Below are 17,128 nucleotides of genomic sequence, written 5' to 3' on the forward strand. Positions count from 1 at the left end.
CAGCAAAATACTTTTTTCAACCAGTATACTCTTAGCAAGATGAACCATGTAATTTAAAAGATTACTCTGTTTAAATTTTCAAAACATTTTATTATTCTACTCTAAATGGAGTAACGTAGCTCTATGTTGAGTGTAATAAGGAGAAAAAAAATGTGATGTTCCTCACTGGGAGATGTTTAAGAGGTAATATGTCTTTAAGTGTCCCCGCCTCTGAATCCACCCACTTCTTGATAGCTGCAGCAGCCTTGTTGACTCATAGAAGCTGCATTCATACAATAGTCGGCAACGAGCAGTATTTTTCAGAGATTTTAATAGCACACCTCCTGCTATGTATTTCACGTTCTAGCTTGCTGGGGCTGAAGGTGTATGAAAGAAAAAGTTTTAAGTTTCTAAGATATTGCAAAAGATAGTTCCTCCTCTCATCCTGGAAAATCCTGACAGACCAGTTGGATACCTTTCAGGCCTTAACCAAGAACTTTATCTGCTCATCCCACTGTCTTTTTTACAGTTGAAAGACCCAAGACACCCTTAAGAACTGAGAATCTGACTAATTTAAACAGATGGCTAATCCCAGTGCAGTCTGCAATGGACATCTACATCATCATCAGAAACAGAATAACCTCTTAAAAAGTGGAATCTATAAGAAAAATGGAATTACAAAAGGAATGAAGGTAAGGTGTAATAGTTTACCTTAATTGCCTCAATATTGAAAACAAATAGGTAGTTGCAACATTACTTATTAAGCTAGTTTTATGGCGGTCTTAGTCTCCATTGAATAGGTTGTATGGATTAGGCTTGTGTGTCAGATTTTGTGGTCTTAGGACCTGTCGCTGCTTTTTCTCTATCATCCTGAACTGTTGTGAGCGTTGTGAATGTCGGTCCTGTGGACTAACTGGCTTCTAGTTCATATCAAACACAACAAACACATGCACACTGAAATGTAATTGTTTCCTTCTAAAGATTAACTGATGGTGAAGTCAACTTTGTGATGTATTAATCACTAGTGGAAAGCTGTTTTATCAACTTAAAGCATGTGTGGAGTGGTTTTTAAAGTGTGATTTATTGCCGTACAAGTATAACCCAAAAAACATTTAGGCAGGGAAGCTGTCTTTTCTTGATGTTTACATTACTGCAAGGTTGGTTTAACTGATGCCTGCACTTTACTGATGTCTACTCTCCAGCCTTGTACTTCTGAAAATACAAGTCAGTTTACTTACTATTTTCTCAAGCTGTTCTCTTTGAAACCAGCACTTCTCATTTATGTGAATGTTTTGTGGAACAGTTGGCATGTAGCATCCTAAAGAATGAACCACAAAACCGAAGGTATGCTTTTGCCAAAAAAAGCCCAAATCTTAAATGTGGTCTGTCTGTGATACCTGTCCTGACTGGGAACATACTGTCTGTCTTGAAGTGTCCTAATTCTAGATGTTGATGTGGTCACTAATAAAAATCTTGTAGTGACTAGAAAAAGGCTGGCTTTACAGCACAATGTGATGGTGAGAGGGGGATGGAGGAAGTTGCTTTTGGAGCCTGAGCACTCACCTGACCATCCTTGTTAAAAGCTTTAGATGGAGAGAGCTCCACTGTTTTACAAATAAACTGCTATCTTCTATCTTTCTCTAAATGGAGCTCTTACACACCTAACACACTAATGAAGGCACGCCCAGTGTCATGCTTGATGATTGTCTGGCTTTAGGTGTCTCCCTTGGTATGGTGTTTCCCAATCATTGGCTTGTGTAGGATGAGGAAAGCAAAAAAGCTTGTGCAATGATTGAAAAGGCCTTTCCTGGTATTTGCTTCCAGGAACCTAATCTAGCATCCTTTTACGTATCACATATGTCTTCTCACCATTTTATATATTAGCTATTTGCCACAATGATGTCTGAAATCTTTGCTTTCAGCTTAAGTGGCAAATTTCAAGGGCTAAACCTTGCCATTCAGTTATTGTTAAGCTGCTGCAAATGAGCAGTTTTGAAAGCAGTAGACTCCCAGGAGGGGATTAATTAGGTTTTCTTCCTTAATAGGAAAGACATGGCTAGAAACATAAAGTAGAATACTGCTGAGGGGTGAGCAAAGAGGAAATAAATATTAACCTGAAAAGGGTGAGAAAGAAATGAAGGAAATGTTAGCAGATATACCTGCTAGATTAGTAAAGTCTTACAAGCACTGTATGGCTGGAGAGGGAGTTTTACCCTGCCATGTGATGTGTGAAAGAGGCACTGAACCACTGGTAAATATCATCCATGGCTGAGGAAGTAAAGCCTTAGAAAGTTCATGAAGCTTATCAAAGGCAGATTTGGTAAATCCGGGTCTAGTACTGTGTTCCGAATTACATACCAGTTCCCCTGTCTTCCTGTTTCAAACACAGATTGGAAAAGAAGGAAACAATAACAGACTAGAGTCCTGTATGAACCAGGAATCTCATCCCTGGTAGGAATCTTCCCAATCCTGTCTGGTCTGTTTCCCCGCCTCAGCTGCCTCACCCTGTTCAGTACTTATGCTTTATCCTATTTTACAGGAACAGATACTGTCCCTTCCTACCTGCTCTGTTTACACGGCTTACTGCTTGTAGGTGTGCAAACTCCCACAGTCTTCCAGTGTGTTTATATTTGCAACACCTCACTGATGTGTGCTTCTCACTTTATAGCAGGGATGTGAGGAGCAGGGAATATGGCAGCTGGGTGCTCAAGGAAGCTTGTGCAGAAATGATACCCATGTTTGTCACGATTCTAGTAATCTTCCTCCCTTCCTCCTCTTCTGCACATTCTCCATGTTGCCCTGGTTTCCCCTAACACTCTGACACACGCACAAGGACACTGGGACACGGACACACATGCATGTATTTCACTGCCTATTTAGTAAATCGCCATTAAAGACCTTAAGTAGGAGGGGAAATATAGTGCTTGAATATTCAGGGGATGTGCCTGATGAGGCTGGTTCTAGCACCTGAGACTTGTGGCAGTTCTGAAACTCTTGGGGTTAGTTACAACTGTGTTACTTTGCAAGGAGGGAGATGTGTTCTGATTTGAGAAAGGCAACTGGTGGTGCAGAGGTTACAGCGAGGGCATGGCACAGTGAAGGCTTCTAAGCCAGGAATATGTAGCAATAGTTGCACACAACTGACTGACTGGAACATCAGGCTTTGCAGAAATCTGCTTTATAAACCTTTTTTTTTTTTTTTTTTTTTTTCTTGAGAGCCCACAGGAAGCACTAGCTTCAGGAAATGCTGGCTTTGGAAACAGTGCTTTTGAAAACACGGGCTCAGGAATAATGTGTTTTGCATCTTAATGATGTAAGAACATTTTGTGTGTCTGTATGTGCATGGCAGAAATAGAGAAGTGATTCTGATATAGCAAAAAATCCAGGTTTCTGAAGAAAGGATTTTCTTTAATGGGTTGGATGATCAAATGTGGGGGAGTAGTGAGGTCTTCTTTACTTCTAGCAATCTGTGGTATACCAGGAAAGGGGATAGTTAAGTGATAAAGAAGCAGTGAAGCATCCTACCAGAAAAGAAGCTGTTGCTTTGGGGAAAAAGTTATATTACTTTTGAGTGGGACTACATGTTTGAATAGCTTCTGTGATTATTTTAAGTCTGACTTAACTCTAGCTGATAGCACAGACTCCCATGTAATAATGAACACCAGGCCTAACCATGTCTCCACAACCATGCTGCATCCTTGCATTCATTGGAAGTTGGGCCAAAGTAAGACCTAAGCTTTGGAAGGTGGGTTGTGGGCCATGTCTTCCACTTCGTTAGTGCTTATAACACAGGCACATGCTGGGTGTTCCTCCTGAACCTGTAGCCTGGACTTGCCTTTATCCAAAGCACAATTCATGAGCTAACCTATTTATTTATGTGACAGTAGTAGCCAGGAGAAGGTTATTTTCCTAGTGATGGTTACTTTTGCTGTTATACTGCTGTTGATTGTGTGTTAATCGTAGGGTACATTTAAGTTTTAAAACAATAAATATGTCTCTCCAGTGGAAATATGTTTTTCCTACAGTACACATGTAACAGTTTTATTTCTTAGATCATTTCTTTGAGTGCGTTAGTGAGCCTGCAAGGCAGTATAAAGCTACCTGCAATTTCTTTTTTTTTTTTTTTTTTTTTTTTTTTTCTATCCTGCACTAAGAATGGCAGTAGCTTGGAAGAAACTTGCAGTGAACAAGACTTCAGCCTTTTGCAGGGCTTTCAAGCTCCTTTCAGAAAGCAAAAAAGAGCCCAGAATGAGATCAAACCCAGTAACACCTGCCCCTCTTATTTGATAGCCCAGAAGTATGATAGCCTCCAGCATTTGGGGTCTCTACATTCAGAAGCTGATTATATTTACCCTTTGTCCTGGGACATCTGAACCTTATCCTAACTGTTCTACTGCACTATTTATTCAATACTCCAGCAGTCAGTTTCAGTCCCTTCCATGCTTTTGGCTCCCCTGCTTTTCTTCCTCTCCGTTCTGCTCTACAATGTCACTTACTCCTCAGTGAAGATCTTAACGAAAAACATTGACTGTTTAAAAAGAGTCATGAAAGGAGTTTGCCATGCAACTGTTCTTGTAGGAATCTTCTATGTTGTAAACGCCCCCTGGAATTTCTTTGTGCTCTGTCCTCTCACATATATATATATATACACAGCACTTCTTCATGTGCTTTTACAGTAGTTTGCATCCAAAATGTCCTATTTATACTAACTCAATATAAATGTTAATGAGTCCTGTGGGGAAATATAGTAAGCTAATTCCTACAATTAGAGTTGTGCGATAAGGTTTATTGATAAGAGAAGAGCAAGGAGTGACTGTTAACGCTGATCAGACTACTACCTTTCCAAATGCTTGCAGCCTCAGCTGTGCAACCATAATGATCTATCAACGTAATAGGGTCTTTTTTTCTGAATTATCTTCCTTTTTTGATGTTGCTTTGGGTAAAAACAAACTGAAAGGAGGTTTTGTTGGCCCAGCCTTTTTCACCTGCAGCACTAAGCCTTTTGGACCTGTTCTATTGTGCACATACTAGTGGAAGGTGCAATCCCCCTAAGCCCTCTGGGTTTCATAGCTGTAGTGACAAAAGGAAGATACTGAGAATTGGTTTCCAGTCAGAGTTCTTTACCAATTACGGCACCGTGTTTTCAGTTGTACCACAAACATGACCTCCTCATCCTCGGTTCCTGCCTTCTCTTCTCCTTGGTTTCGAGCCCCAGAAATTCGTTGCTTTGCACCAGCAGTCTCAGCTAATAATCACAGGTCTTAGATCCACACCCTTGTTTCTGTCATCTACCCTGCTATGTGATGAGCTCAATGCATTGGAAGCAGGAAATGTTGAAGACTTCTTTCTGCAAACTGAGATGTGACCAGTGTGTAGGCACATGTTAACAGTCAATGACTCTCATAGCAATTCTTTAAGTGTGTTGCACGAGACTTTACATGCAAGGTTAGAGATTTTTCACATAGCACAAAAAGTTTCCAGCAAGGCTGGAGTCACTACCCTGTTAACACCTGGAAATCCTTGAATTCATATAATTAAATTTTGGGAGTTTAAGCCCTGACAAAAATGGCATGTATTAATTTGGTTTGGTTTGAAAAACCTAGCATGTCAGGTCCTCTTAGCACAAGAACAGCTCATTCCTGTACATGTGAAAACAAGTAAATGTATCAGGACACTGGCTTAGCTAACCAGATAACCCACGGTTGAACTCTAGTGCAAAAAAAGCAGTATACAAGAGGTAGAAGCAGGAATGGGCTAAGAAAGAGGAGTTTTGAAACATTGCAGGGGCATGTATGGATGGTATTAGGAAAGCCAAAGCTCATTTGCAGTAGACGTTTGCAAGGGACATCAAGAGAAGCAAAAAGAGCTTTTACTGCTGCATTAGCAGTAAACTAATAAACATGGAAAATGCGGCCCATTGCTGAAGGGAATAGGTGACCTAGTGACTGCAGACATGGGTAAAGCTGAGGTATTCCGTACTTTCTTTGCCTCCGTTTTCACCAACAGTATCTTTCAAGCCTCTGTGTCATCAGGCTGCCGGTAGGGGAAGAGGACTGAGTCGTGGAGCTCTTGAGAAATCTCAGCCCATACAAATGCATGGGATGACAAGGGAGGCACCCAAGTGTGCTGGCTGGTGTCACAGTGACATCACACACTATCATCTTTGAAAGGTCATGGATATTCAAAGAAGATCCCTGATAACTTAAGATAGGCAAACGTTCCGCCTGTTTTTAAAAGATCATTTCTAGCAAAGGTTGTTTCTTGGGGCACAGAGAGGAAAGTGATTTGAAATAGCAAACAGGGATGTACCAAAGATAAACTATGTTTGACTGACTGATTGTCTTCTATGATGAAGTGACTAGATTTGTGAAGGAGGGGAGAGTGATAGATGTCATCTACCTCAGCTTTAGCCATACTATCCTCATATGCTACTTGGGACATTAGGGTCTCTCTCAATGGGTAGACTACTATATGGGCTAATAACTGGCTAGATCATTGGGCTCAAAAGGTAGTGGTTAATGGTTCATACTTTTCCTGGAGGCTGGAGAGGTTTCATGTATGGGGGGAGCAGAAAAGGAAGATGCAGATAACAGCACTGGGACATGTTGCTCTGGAGTCTCCATCATGCAGGCTTTCAGGACAAAACCCCAAGCACCCTGCTGGGAATTTGGTGTTGACTTGCCTTTGAATGTGAGGATGAACCAGAGGCCAGCTGAGGGTCCATCCGGTCATTGTGTAAACTCAGACATTGAAGTGAGTCTGTGACCCTTTAGTGTAAGGAGGCAGCATTTCTCTGGCGAGAGTCCGCTGCAGTGATCTAAAAATGGACAAAATTGATGCAGAACTGCAGAAGGGCTTCTGTGGGCAAGTACCTGGCAAGCAGCTTATTCTTGCTCAACAGAAGTAACCAGTAAAAGAAAGCCGATGAAGTGACTAGTTCCATTGTCTGTCTACTTATGTCCCTACAGCATGAGAATTAATTACCTTTCTAAGATGTAAGTGGAAGTCTAGCTTTCAGAAACAAATAAGGTAATATGTATTTTCTGCCTGCTCTGTCAGCGAAGGACATAGCTGGCTGTGTTCCATTGCAGAAGCAAGTTCATTAATATAATGGGCAGAATGGTAAGATAACGGCTGTTTAGGGACTGTCTGGGTCTCCGTGTGAGCTAGTGCAGGCAGAATGCAGTTACAACCACAAAACCATGGATGAGGGGCAGAGAGTAATTTTATTTTCATTACCTCACTGGGGCATCCCCAAAGCAGCACCCGGGCAGAGGTGCACACAAGTGGGGACACAGGCACCATGGGGCTTGGTCCATGTTAGATGATCACCAGACCTGCTGTTTTCACTGGTATTTCAGGGATTCGTGCAGGCGCAGTTTGCCACTGTGCTTTGATCTTTCCCACAGCAGGGCAGGAATCTCAAGCATGTTTGATAGGATGCCTCTAAGTCTATCGCAGGCCTGTGTTATTGAAGCACAGATGTTCTACTTGTCCAACACACAAAGCTAAACAACAATTAGTAAGATATAGGTGTTTTTCTACACCTCAGCTGCAGGTCACTTGAGGACGTTTATAATCCTCCTTATCAAACTTCTGTTACTTTCCCACATTCCACCCCGTCACTCAACGGACCACTTCTGCTGATGCTGGCAAAGTTGGAGGTGTTTGTTTGTTCCTCTGGGGTATAAGGCAGAGTAATTTAGAGGCAAGTAATAAATACATGTAGAAAAAGGAAGGAACATATCTGTACAATAATGCTTTGAATCAGGTGTTCCACTTGTCCTGTCAGGGAATTAACCCACCCAGCCAGCCAGGCACCACCAGTAGATTGTTTCATTTGATGCATTAAGTCCTGGAGATGTTGAATGTCATCCTCTACACTGACTGATTCATCAGTTGTGTTGAAGCAACATGTGCCTTTAAAATTGGGGTAGTGATGTCAAAGAAGGAGATAGTTCACCACCAACCAATTTTGTAATGTTTCTTGGTGTACAGCCATTACCTACTCAGAAAAAATAACAACAAGGAACATCAATATGAAAAGCACTTGGCATAGCATAATTCTGTAATACAGCTACTGGGATTGGCATGCCAATGAAACACATTGTCAAAAGATCTGCAGCTGTAAATCCTCTCAATACTAAAGGCGGATGACTTAGTTACAGTAGAGGCCAACCACAACCATTTACATGTTGATCTCGCAGAAATGCTTCCAGAGCATGTGCCTGTAGTGTAAGACTACAAAGCATGATGAGCCGATCTGTGATAAGGGAGGAAAACAGGAATGTCATCTTCTTCCAATAATACGTATTTCAGCTCAGTAATACTCCTTCAGCTAATATCACTCTGGATTTGATAACCTGATGTGGGGTAATTGCCCACACGTATTGAAGAGCTATGGCTTGCACTTTTTTAGATTAAACTTCAATTTGATGTAGGGTTTGTGACACCAGTAACACCGTTCCAGTGCTATCCCCTCTAGATATATAGGCATAGGTATGCATTGAAGATACGCGAAATCCCTCCCGAGCATCTGATATCGATAGAGGATGTAAAATAAGAGAAACTGGGGTACAGAACATACAGCATTCTCAGGGCTTATTATATGAATCTTCACATCTAGACTAATAGGTCATGGTCCCACCATGTAATCTGTTGGTGTAAATAATTCCATTTCCCCTTTAGTTAATATTTTGGGAGAGAGACCATCTGGAAGAATTTCAGCCCTCACCATGTTTTGTAAGGGAAGTGTTGTAATATGATCATAGGGTGTTTGATTATGGATATTCCAGCTGTTTAACAAAAAACCTGTTTCAGTAAGACATGAACTCATGTTATAAATTTTAGTACTGGTTAACTTTTTAAATTGTTCCTTCAACATCCCATTCATGCTTTTAATCAAGCCATTAGGTTGGAGATGGCAGTCAGTGTGGAATGTCTAACCTATTCCTAGCCCGTGAGCGCAATCTTCAACATTATGTCCAATAAAATGTGTTCCTTGGTCACTGTACTTGGTGAGGAGGTCTATACTGATGAATGAGTTGTTCTAATGCTTCAATAGTGTTATGTTAATTAGCATATTTGGTGAGGTTAGCAATAAACAGTCCTGACAGTATATTCAAAGCAGTGAATATATATTGCCACCCCCTCAACAGGGGCCGGGGGATGATGTAATCAACATGCCAGGTATTCAAGGCCCACTGACACTGTTTTATCTTTTCCCATGGCCTATGTAATGCCCTTAAATAAAGCTGTGTACAAATAATACAATTAGGTGCACATGCTTTGTAAATATATAATGACTATCAAAAAGAAAGCATTAGCAAGATCTATCACCACCTTCCAGGGCTGTAATTTTTTGCTGATTTTTTTTTTTCTATAAGAGTAACTATGTCTGGAACCATAACTGCAAGTGGGGGAGTAACTTTATTCAACGTATAATCTATAGTTGTTCTCCATGTGCCATCTGGTCTTTGAACAGGCCAAATAGGATTATTAAAAGCAGTCATGGTTTCCTTAATGATTCCCATTTGCTGAAGTGCCTGAATGGTTTGAGTAATTTCCTTCCCCCTCACCTCCTGGACTATGGTATTGTTTTACAGTTATCACCTTGGCAGGCAGAGGCAGCACAACAGGATCCCACTTTGGGAATCCACACAAAATGGTTATAGATGGAATAGCAAATCCCACTTGTGAAGTCTTAAGCAGAAGCAACCATTTAAAGTTTCTACTGCTTCTCCTGCCAACATATATATACCCAAGATATATTCTTTAATTGGGACAATTAACACTGTCACAGTAAATGGAGTGGCATTTCCTATTGTTAAGATAACCTTAGTGTTCAGAGGGCAGATGTCAGATTTTCCCCCAATCCACAGATCTGTGATGTGGATTCTTAATATTACTGTGCAATACAGTAACCTCAGCTTCAGTACCCACCAGAGGTAAAACATATTAAATCCCCGCAGACCACTACTTTAGAGTTAAAGGAACACAGGGACGTAGATCCCCCTCACAGTAAGAGGCTACAGTGGTAGCAATTTTGGGGGACCTGCCAAACCTTCATTTCTGCTGTTTTGGTATTTGCCAGGTAGTACCTTGTCTAGCCTATACCCCAGGTAGGTGGGGGTGGACGGTGGGTGCAGAGTTGGCAGTGGGGCCAGGGTCAGTTGGCATTTTTGCGTAGGTGCTAACTTTGGCCATTTCAGTTGTCTGGGAGGTGATCACTGCCCTGTTATCTATTTCAGGCATGCTTCCAGAAGAACCCATGTAGCTAGAGAAGTAGCCACAGGGGTCCAGCGCTCAGTACTGGGCCATCTCGGAATACAGGGGGTCACTGTTGTGGCCTCCCCAGTCCCCAGTTTTTTTGCCAGCTATGTCATGGCTGTTCCTGGATCCTGCCAGACATGTGAGCTGATACAAGAACAACCACAAAACCATGGATGAGGGGCAGAGAGTAATTTTATTTTCATTACCTCACTGGGGCATCCCCAAAGCAGCACCCGGGCAGAGGCGCACACAAGTGGGGACACAGGCACCATGGGGCTTGGTCCATGTTAGTTGATCACCAGACCTGCTGTTTTTAATAGTATTTCAGGGATTTGTGCAGGTGCAGTTTGCCACTGTGCTTTGATCTTTCCCACAGCAGGGCAGGAATCTCAAGCATGTTTGATAGGATGCCTCTAAGTCTATCGCAGGCCTGTGTTATTGAAGCACAGATGTTCTACTTGTCCAACACACAAAGCTAAACAACAATTAGTAAGATATAGGTGTTTTTCTACACCTCAGCTGCAGGTCACTTGAGGATGTTTATAATTCTCTTTACCAAACGTCCGTTATTTTCCCACAGTCTCTGTAAAACGTGACTTTTTGCCAGAATAATGGTTAACATCATGCTGCCTCTCACAGTCTGCTGTTTGCAAATGTGCAGTGGCAATTCAAATACTGTTTTACAGGCTACTAGACAACCATAAAGATCCCTTAATTTATCACAATATGCAGGTCTGTTTCTGCTGTATGAACTCTCTCATGGATTATTGTTTTTAATTTCTTTTTAAAGAACATTAACTCTTGTTACGGCTAGGACTGTGGGATTAACCAGCAAAACAGGAAATTAAATTTCCCTACAACAACCAGTGGCTCAGCCAGAGAACTTCTGCTCTTCCTGGCAGCTAATTTTTCCACAGAAAACACTTTCAGAAAGCAACCAAGCCAGAGGTTTTGTGAGACTATGGTCTGAGAGAGTTGTCATTATGGGATGGATGCTGAATTGGGAAGAAAAGTGCCATTTAGAAAAAGAGCAGGCAGCAGGAACCAGCAGTATTGTGAGCCAAACTGAGGAGGATCTGGAGCATTTCATGTTTTAGGGTGCATTGATTCAGTCAGATAGCTAGAGCCTTCGATGAGATACCTTTGGTATAAAACTGTGAGGTGAAGACCTGAATTTCCAGGGCAGATACCATCTATGCACACCCATGTCTTCAGCACAAAGTAACATTTTTCCTGTTGTGGCCAAGTGACTTTCTCCATCCTGGAGTATTCTGAATTTCTGTGAGAACCTCCAGTGTAGGTGTAACACAGCAAAGCCTTGTCTGTTCTTCTGATCATCTCAGTCTTTTTGGAAATTATTCAGCTGTATCCTTTCCTTCATTTACTTGGCCAAGCACAGGCTTTGGCATGTGCTCTGTCATTTCTCTCTCTTCCGAAAAATGTGGTTTTCCTACTCAACCTACCAAGAAGTGAGGATTTATTCACTTAGCGACAGGAATATGGAGTGTCATATTTGTGTCAAGGAGCTGAGACTCGTAACCATTTCAGCTGACATCATGCTGCACTCTGCTTCCTCCATGAACTTCCATTGAGTTTCTTCTGTCCTGATGCTGCTGATGATTCATATGGTCTGAAGTGGCTGCCATACATCCCTCTCTGTGACTCACTTGCAGCTATCTGAGACTTCAGCTTGGCTAATCTTCTTGAGCTTCCGTGAGGCTAGCCTTCAGGAGAGTGCCTCAGCCTGTCCTTGTACTTCGGTTCTGTCCATTCCTTGGTGTCTCCACAAAACTTTGTGTTCGTTGCTAAAAGACCATTTCTTCCACTGTGCCCCCCAGGTTGCACTTCTTGAAGGTAAAGGTAGCTGCCATCAGGCATTTGTGCACACTGTTGTAGAGGACATCTGTAATATCACTCAAGCCACTGCCTGAAGAGGGCAGGTTACGGATGTTTCCACCCAGTCCTAGCAGCCATGGGTCAGTGACTGTAGTGATTTATATGGGAAGCTTGGAGGCCAGGGAATATAACTTGAGAAATCATTTAAATCACCCGTGCTTGTCACATCATACCTCATTGTCAGCTGAAAGAATCCCAGCCCTGTGATCTGATCAAATATATCTCCTATTCAGGTCACCTGCTGATCAGCCTCAAAGTTTCAGGTATTACACAGATATCAACACCAAACAATGAAACTATTCAAAGCAAATAGACCTTTGTTGAAGGTAATTCATGGTCTAAGAAAGCATTTGAAAAATCAATATATTTTCCCATCTTTTTAAGATCATAGTCATGTAAGTTCATGAGTTTGAGCTTTTGAACTTCCAGCAAATCTTGATATCAGGCATGCTCAAAGGCAACATTTTGCTTTGTCTTGGGCACAAAAATGTGTGTCTGCATGTCTCTTGCAGTCCTGTTTTCTTTATGTAAGGCATTGCTTTCCTGTACAATTTTTTCCTTGCATCATTGTTACATAAACAGCTTTTTTGTTTGCATATGTGGGCGGTAAGATTGTTTGGGAGGTTCTAGCAGGTACCAGGGTGTGTTAATCCTGAAGGCAGAAATCTTCTTCATTTTTTGTGGTTTTGTTTGATCACAAAGGAACAAACCCTGTTCAAGACTTTTTGATGCACTCTCCCCACCTTTTTCTTCTAATCACAATCGTTCTTTACCCATAGGCCAGCATCCTCTGTTTCTTTTCACTTGCTTTAGGTTATAAGAGAACCAATAGTGAATTTTTATAAGCCTTTAAGTATAGGATGGTGTATCCGTGGGTGAATATTATAAGGGGTGTTTTACAAAGTAGATTCTGCTGTGTGTGTGTGTATTCCAGTTTCATCCCAGGTTGAGAAATACAAAGTGCTTTATCGCATAATATCTAGGAAGAAACCACTGGGGTTGAACTTGTCTATGTAGATTTTTGGCTTTCAATACATTTCTTAACAAGTGTCGTTCAGTTGAACTCACAACCTTTGTTATCCAAAACCTATTCTTACCCATAACTAAGCAGCAACAAATATAGATTCCAAGGACAAAAATAAGTGTTTTGCCAAAATCTACACCTTTGTAAAGAAAAATGGTAGTATTTTTGGTTTTCATTCTGTGACAGTATGCTGTTGAATATGCTGTCTAATTGCTTGTTCATAAAATCTACACATTTTCAAGGGATAGAAAGCTTATTAATTTTGTATTCCATCTTTATTTTCAGATGTATATTATTAGAATTGATATATTGACATGCAGTTGTGTGAAATGTTGGATATGCTATGTGCTTGCAAAAAAATTATGAGTAATTTTTGTGTCCTGAGACAGATGTACTTGGGGAACTGTAGAATAGCTTTAATAAAATCCAGTTTCATCTTTGCTTAAACCTTTTGTCACAGGAAAGGTGTAATTTATTGCATCCCTGAAAAGGAATTAATTGGCCCCTTCACACCTCTTGCTCATCAGTTAAAGGCAAAGAAATCAAAAAGGTGACTTGTTAACCAGAGATATATAGGATCAAGAAGGGCTGCAAGGAAACTGCTTTTTTTGTATGTCTGTTGTAAGGATGGATAGCTGAGCAAGCTGGCCCCAAAATCCTGGCCCTTGGGCACTGGTGCTCAGTATAGAAGCCTAGCAGAGGACTTGTTACAGCAGCAGTTCTCAGCCTAACGTGATGTCTACAAGAGCCTTCCATCTTCCTCCATGTACAAATGTCTCCCAAGTACACAGGTTCACCTGTCCATTTCCAACAAGCTTTTCTCTGCAGTTCATTAATGTCTTGGTTCTTCCTCAGTTTCTGTTGTAATGAGAATCTCTTGCCTTTATTGTCTTACTTACATAAAGGAAGTCCTGTCATCACCTCTTTGATTTGGTAAAGAAATCACTGTGGCTTTGCATTAGAGATCCACCTCTGGACTGGTATGCAAGAGTGAAAGTCAACAGACTCTCTGCTAATAATGAACAAGACAGCATTACCAAGCATAACAGATCAGAAATGGAGCTCTGTCTGCTTCCATCTTACCCCTAACCCAAAGTATCAATTAATTGATGCTTTTGAAAATGTTAATATGAACTTCTTTATGCTTTCAGCATGGCATAATCAAATCAAGCAAATCAGAAGGTAAGAATCAGATTTTTCCATCAATAGATGGAAAATATTTTAAAACTAGCAGAGATAAGGTACTATTAGTAGTTTTTTATACCTGTGATTCAGTGGAGGTATCTGGAGAACTTTTGAAAACTTATCTCGTATGTGGGCTGAGAATTACATGGGTTCATATAAGTGAAGCGAAGCATATCTTTATTCAATTTTGTCAGTATTATTATCAGAGACTTAGGCTTTTTTGACTGTTTAAGTATGTACTTGATGAGAAACAAGGCATTGTAATCCTGTGATTTTGTTATAAAGACGTTAACATTTACAGGAAATAAAAATTAATTCAATGACAAGTTATGCAGATTCTTAAAACATCAGGTAGGCATGCTTATTTTTATTCCCTGCTGAAAATTTTACAGGTGTCAAAAATGTGTGTAGTTCAGGGAGTATTGTATGAGGGGAAAACAAAAACCACTTATATAGTTTGTTCTTTCAGCATAGTAGCATTCTGCTATCTTGGTTGGTTTTGGCCTCATTTCCTATAACAACAAGACTTATTTAGTGATACTCTCTGTCAGATCCTTAACAGCTTGTGAGCTAGTAAGCCATTTTCAGTCAGACTTGACAAAGGCATATCATCCACTCTTTCCTTAAAGTAAGCAGCTGGGAACAGGAAACAGGTTCTGCACATTCACTGTTGAAAGAGAAGCTGCAGTGTGTGTTCCTGCAGTGTGCAGGAACCCATTCCTCCAGTACGCTGGAGAATCTGCAGTAGAAAGGTTTGGTCTGCATTCCAAATAAGAAGGAAGTTTTTGTCAGTGTGTTGCTTTATTTGACACCAAAGGCAGTCAACATGAAACACATGTAGAAGCCCATAATTTATTATTCCCAGAGTTCACAGTACTCTGTTTACTTCTGCTCTAACTCATTTCTGCACGGTGCATATCCTGCAATTGCATTTCTCTGGAATTTATTTAGTCTGTAAACTTCCTGAGATAAAGATTTTATTATTATTCTGTCCTCCTCTTGTAAAATACTTGGTACACGTAGGAGAGGTATCTATCTATTAAGTGTACCTTCATTCACAGGGGTTTTCATCAATGTCTTCCCACTTTGTCAAATATCAGTGATTTTTTTATCAGTATTGTGTAAAGCAGTTGACCTGTCTCTTGTTCTAGTTGCAGATAGTAAGTCAAGATAGAAAAGTGTATCTTGGTCTCATTTCTCATGGGACATTTCTACCAGTCTATCTACAGATTAAGCCTGAATTCAAGTTAATTGTTATACTTGTGGGTTTGCAGTAATTCAATTCTAATTCAGTCATGCATCAGTTCTTCATCTTTAGATGACACTGGTTCAAAGGTGAGCAGATTCAAACTCATTGTTGTCATCTGGCTGGTGTTTACCTGTTCCACAAAGGCTGCATGATTTCAGTTCACCTACTTTTGATCAAGTATTTCACCTACTCAGCAATGGTATTCCAGTGGGAGCTGTATTTTGGAGCACCAGCATAAAGACAGAAATGGAACGGATGCAAACCTCTCAATGACAGGTAGTTTCTGTAAGCTTGGGCTGAACATTAGTGGGTAGGCATTTTAGAGAGCTTTCACTACTTCTTCCTTGAGATTTAGGTGATCACAGTTAGAATATTTTGTTTTTCAGGGCTACCCATAGAATAACTTGAATAGTGTGGAAAGCTTGTTAAAGAGCTTATAACCACATATCCAAGGGAAGCTTCTGCTTTAAACATGTAGTCTAAAATACTGGCAGAGGACGATTTGAGGGGGGGGGTGTATTTTTCTTATTATTTTGAGTCATGTTTTGCTGGGAAAGCTAATCAAAATGTCTCCACACCCTTACGCTTCTCAGTAAGTAAGCACCGTGCTTCACAGACAAGAATTTGTTTACGGATTTCACTGTTTGCTGCTTATTCTTATCTTTTTTTCTTCCAACCCCCCGCATGTTCCTGGCTTATGGCTAACATTTCAAGGCGCGTTTAGCCACTGTTGCACAGTGTGTTCCATTAGTGGCTGTGCTACAGGCTCACTTGGTGTGTGGCCCTAAAAACCAGCCATTTCCCACATGACTCGTGCAGGGTTTGAAACATAGTATTTCAGGAAAGATGGGCATCAATCATGTTTGATTACAAACATGTTGGCAATCAGATTTGCCAACTATACCTTCTTGGAATAAGAAACAGCTTTACTACGAGATCATGACAACAGACAGAGTTACCAAGTCTGATGAGAAAACTTCTGGCACAATTTCTTGAAACTCATGGTAGAGGCAAATGAACCAATATACTTTCTATGCTATTGGACAAAGAACTTTTTTCTTAACTTGAAACAATTGCTAGAGTCTTTGTTTCTTAATTAGCCTCCTTTAGCCCTGGTTAAAACAAGCAGACACACCTGCGTTTTATCTAGTCACATGTTCTGACAGATGACTGAAAAGCTAAACAGGAGTGTGTGATTTTGGGGGTTTCTTTCAACCCATATTTTTACCATGTAAGATTTAGCAGAGCTCATAAATAACACTCTTTTAACAGTTGAGTAGGTAAGGACATTGCCAGGACTTTGAGACATTCTGTAATTAGAAAAGAGAATTGAATTGGAAAAAAAAAAACCCAACACAATCAAATCTGCACACACATGTGAGACATTGGAAGGGAAGGATATCCCTAAAGCTGTCAGAAATAGGTCCTTATGTATGGATACTGATCACTTTTGGAATAGGAAAATTAATTCTTGAGATGCATAATATCTAATTTATCTAATATTGGTTAGTTTCTCATATTCA

General features: G+C 40.6%; 1 protein-coding gene across 1 annotated transcript in view; it reads left to right on the plus strand.

Annotated features, from left to right (window-relative positions):
* The first annotated feature begins 521 nt into the window (after nt 1-521).
* Nucleotides 522-17,128, plus strand: part of SPTLC3 (serine palmitoyltransferase long chain base subunit 3) — an 86,624-nt gene continuing 70,017 nt past the window's right edge. Inside the window, exon 1 of the mRNA XM_037405740.1 lies at nt 522-671. Coding sequence (XP_037261637.1) covers nt 561-671 — 111 coding nt within the window. The 5' untranslated portion in view covers nt 522-560. The remainder of the gene's footprint in view (nt 672-17,128) is intronic.

Source organism: Falco rusticolus, chromosome 12 (genome assembly GCF_015220075.1).
Source record: "Falco rusticolus isolate bFalRus1 chromosome 12, bFalRus1.pri, whole genome shotgun sequence".
Classification (NCBI taxonomy): Eukaryota; Metazoa; Chordata; class Aves; order Falconiformes; family Falconidae; genus Falco; species Falco rusticolus.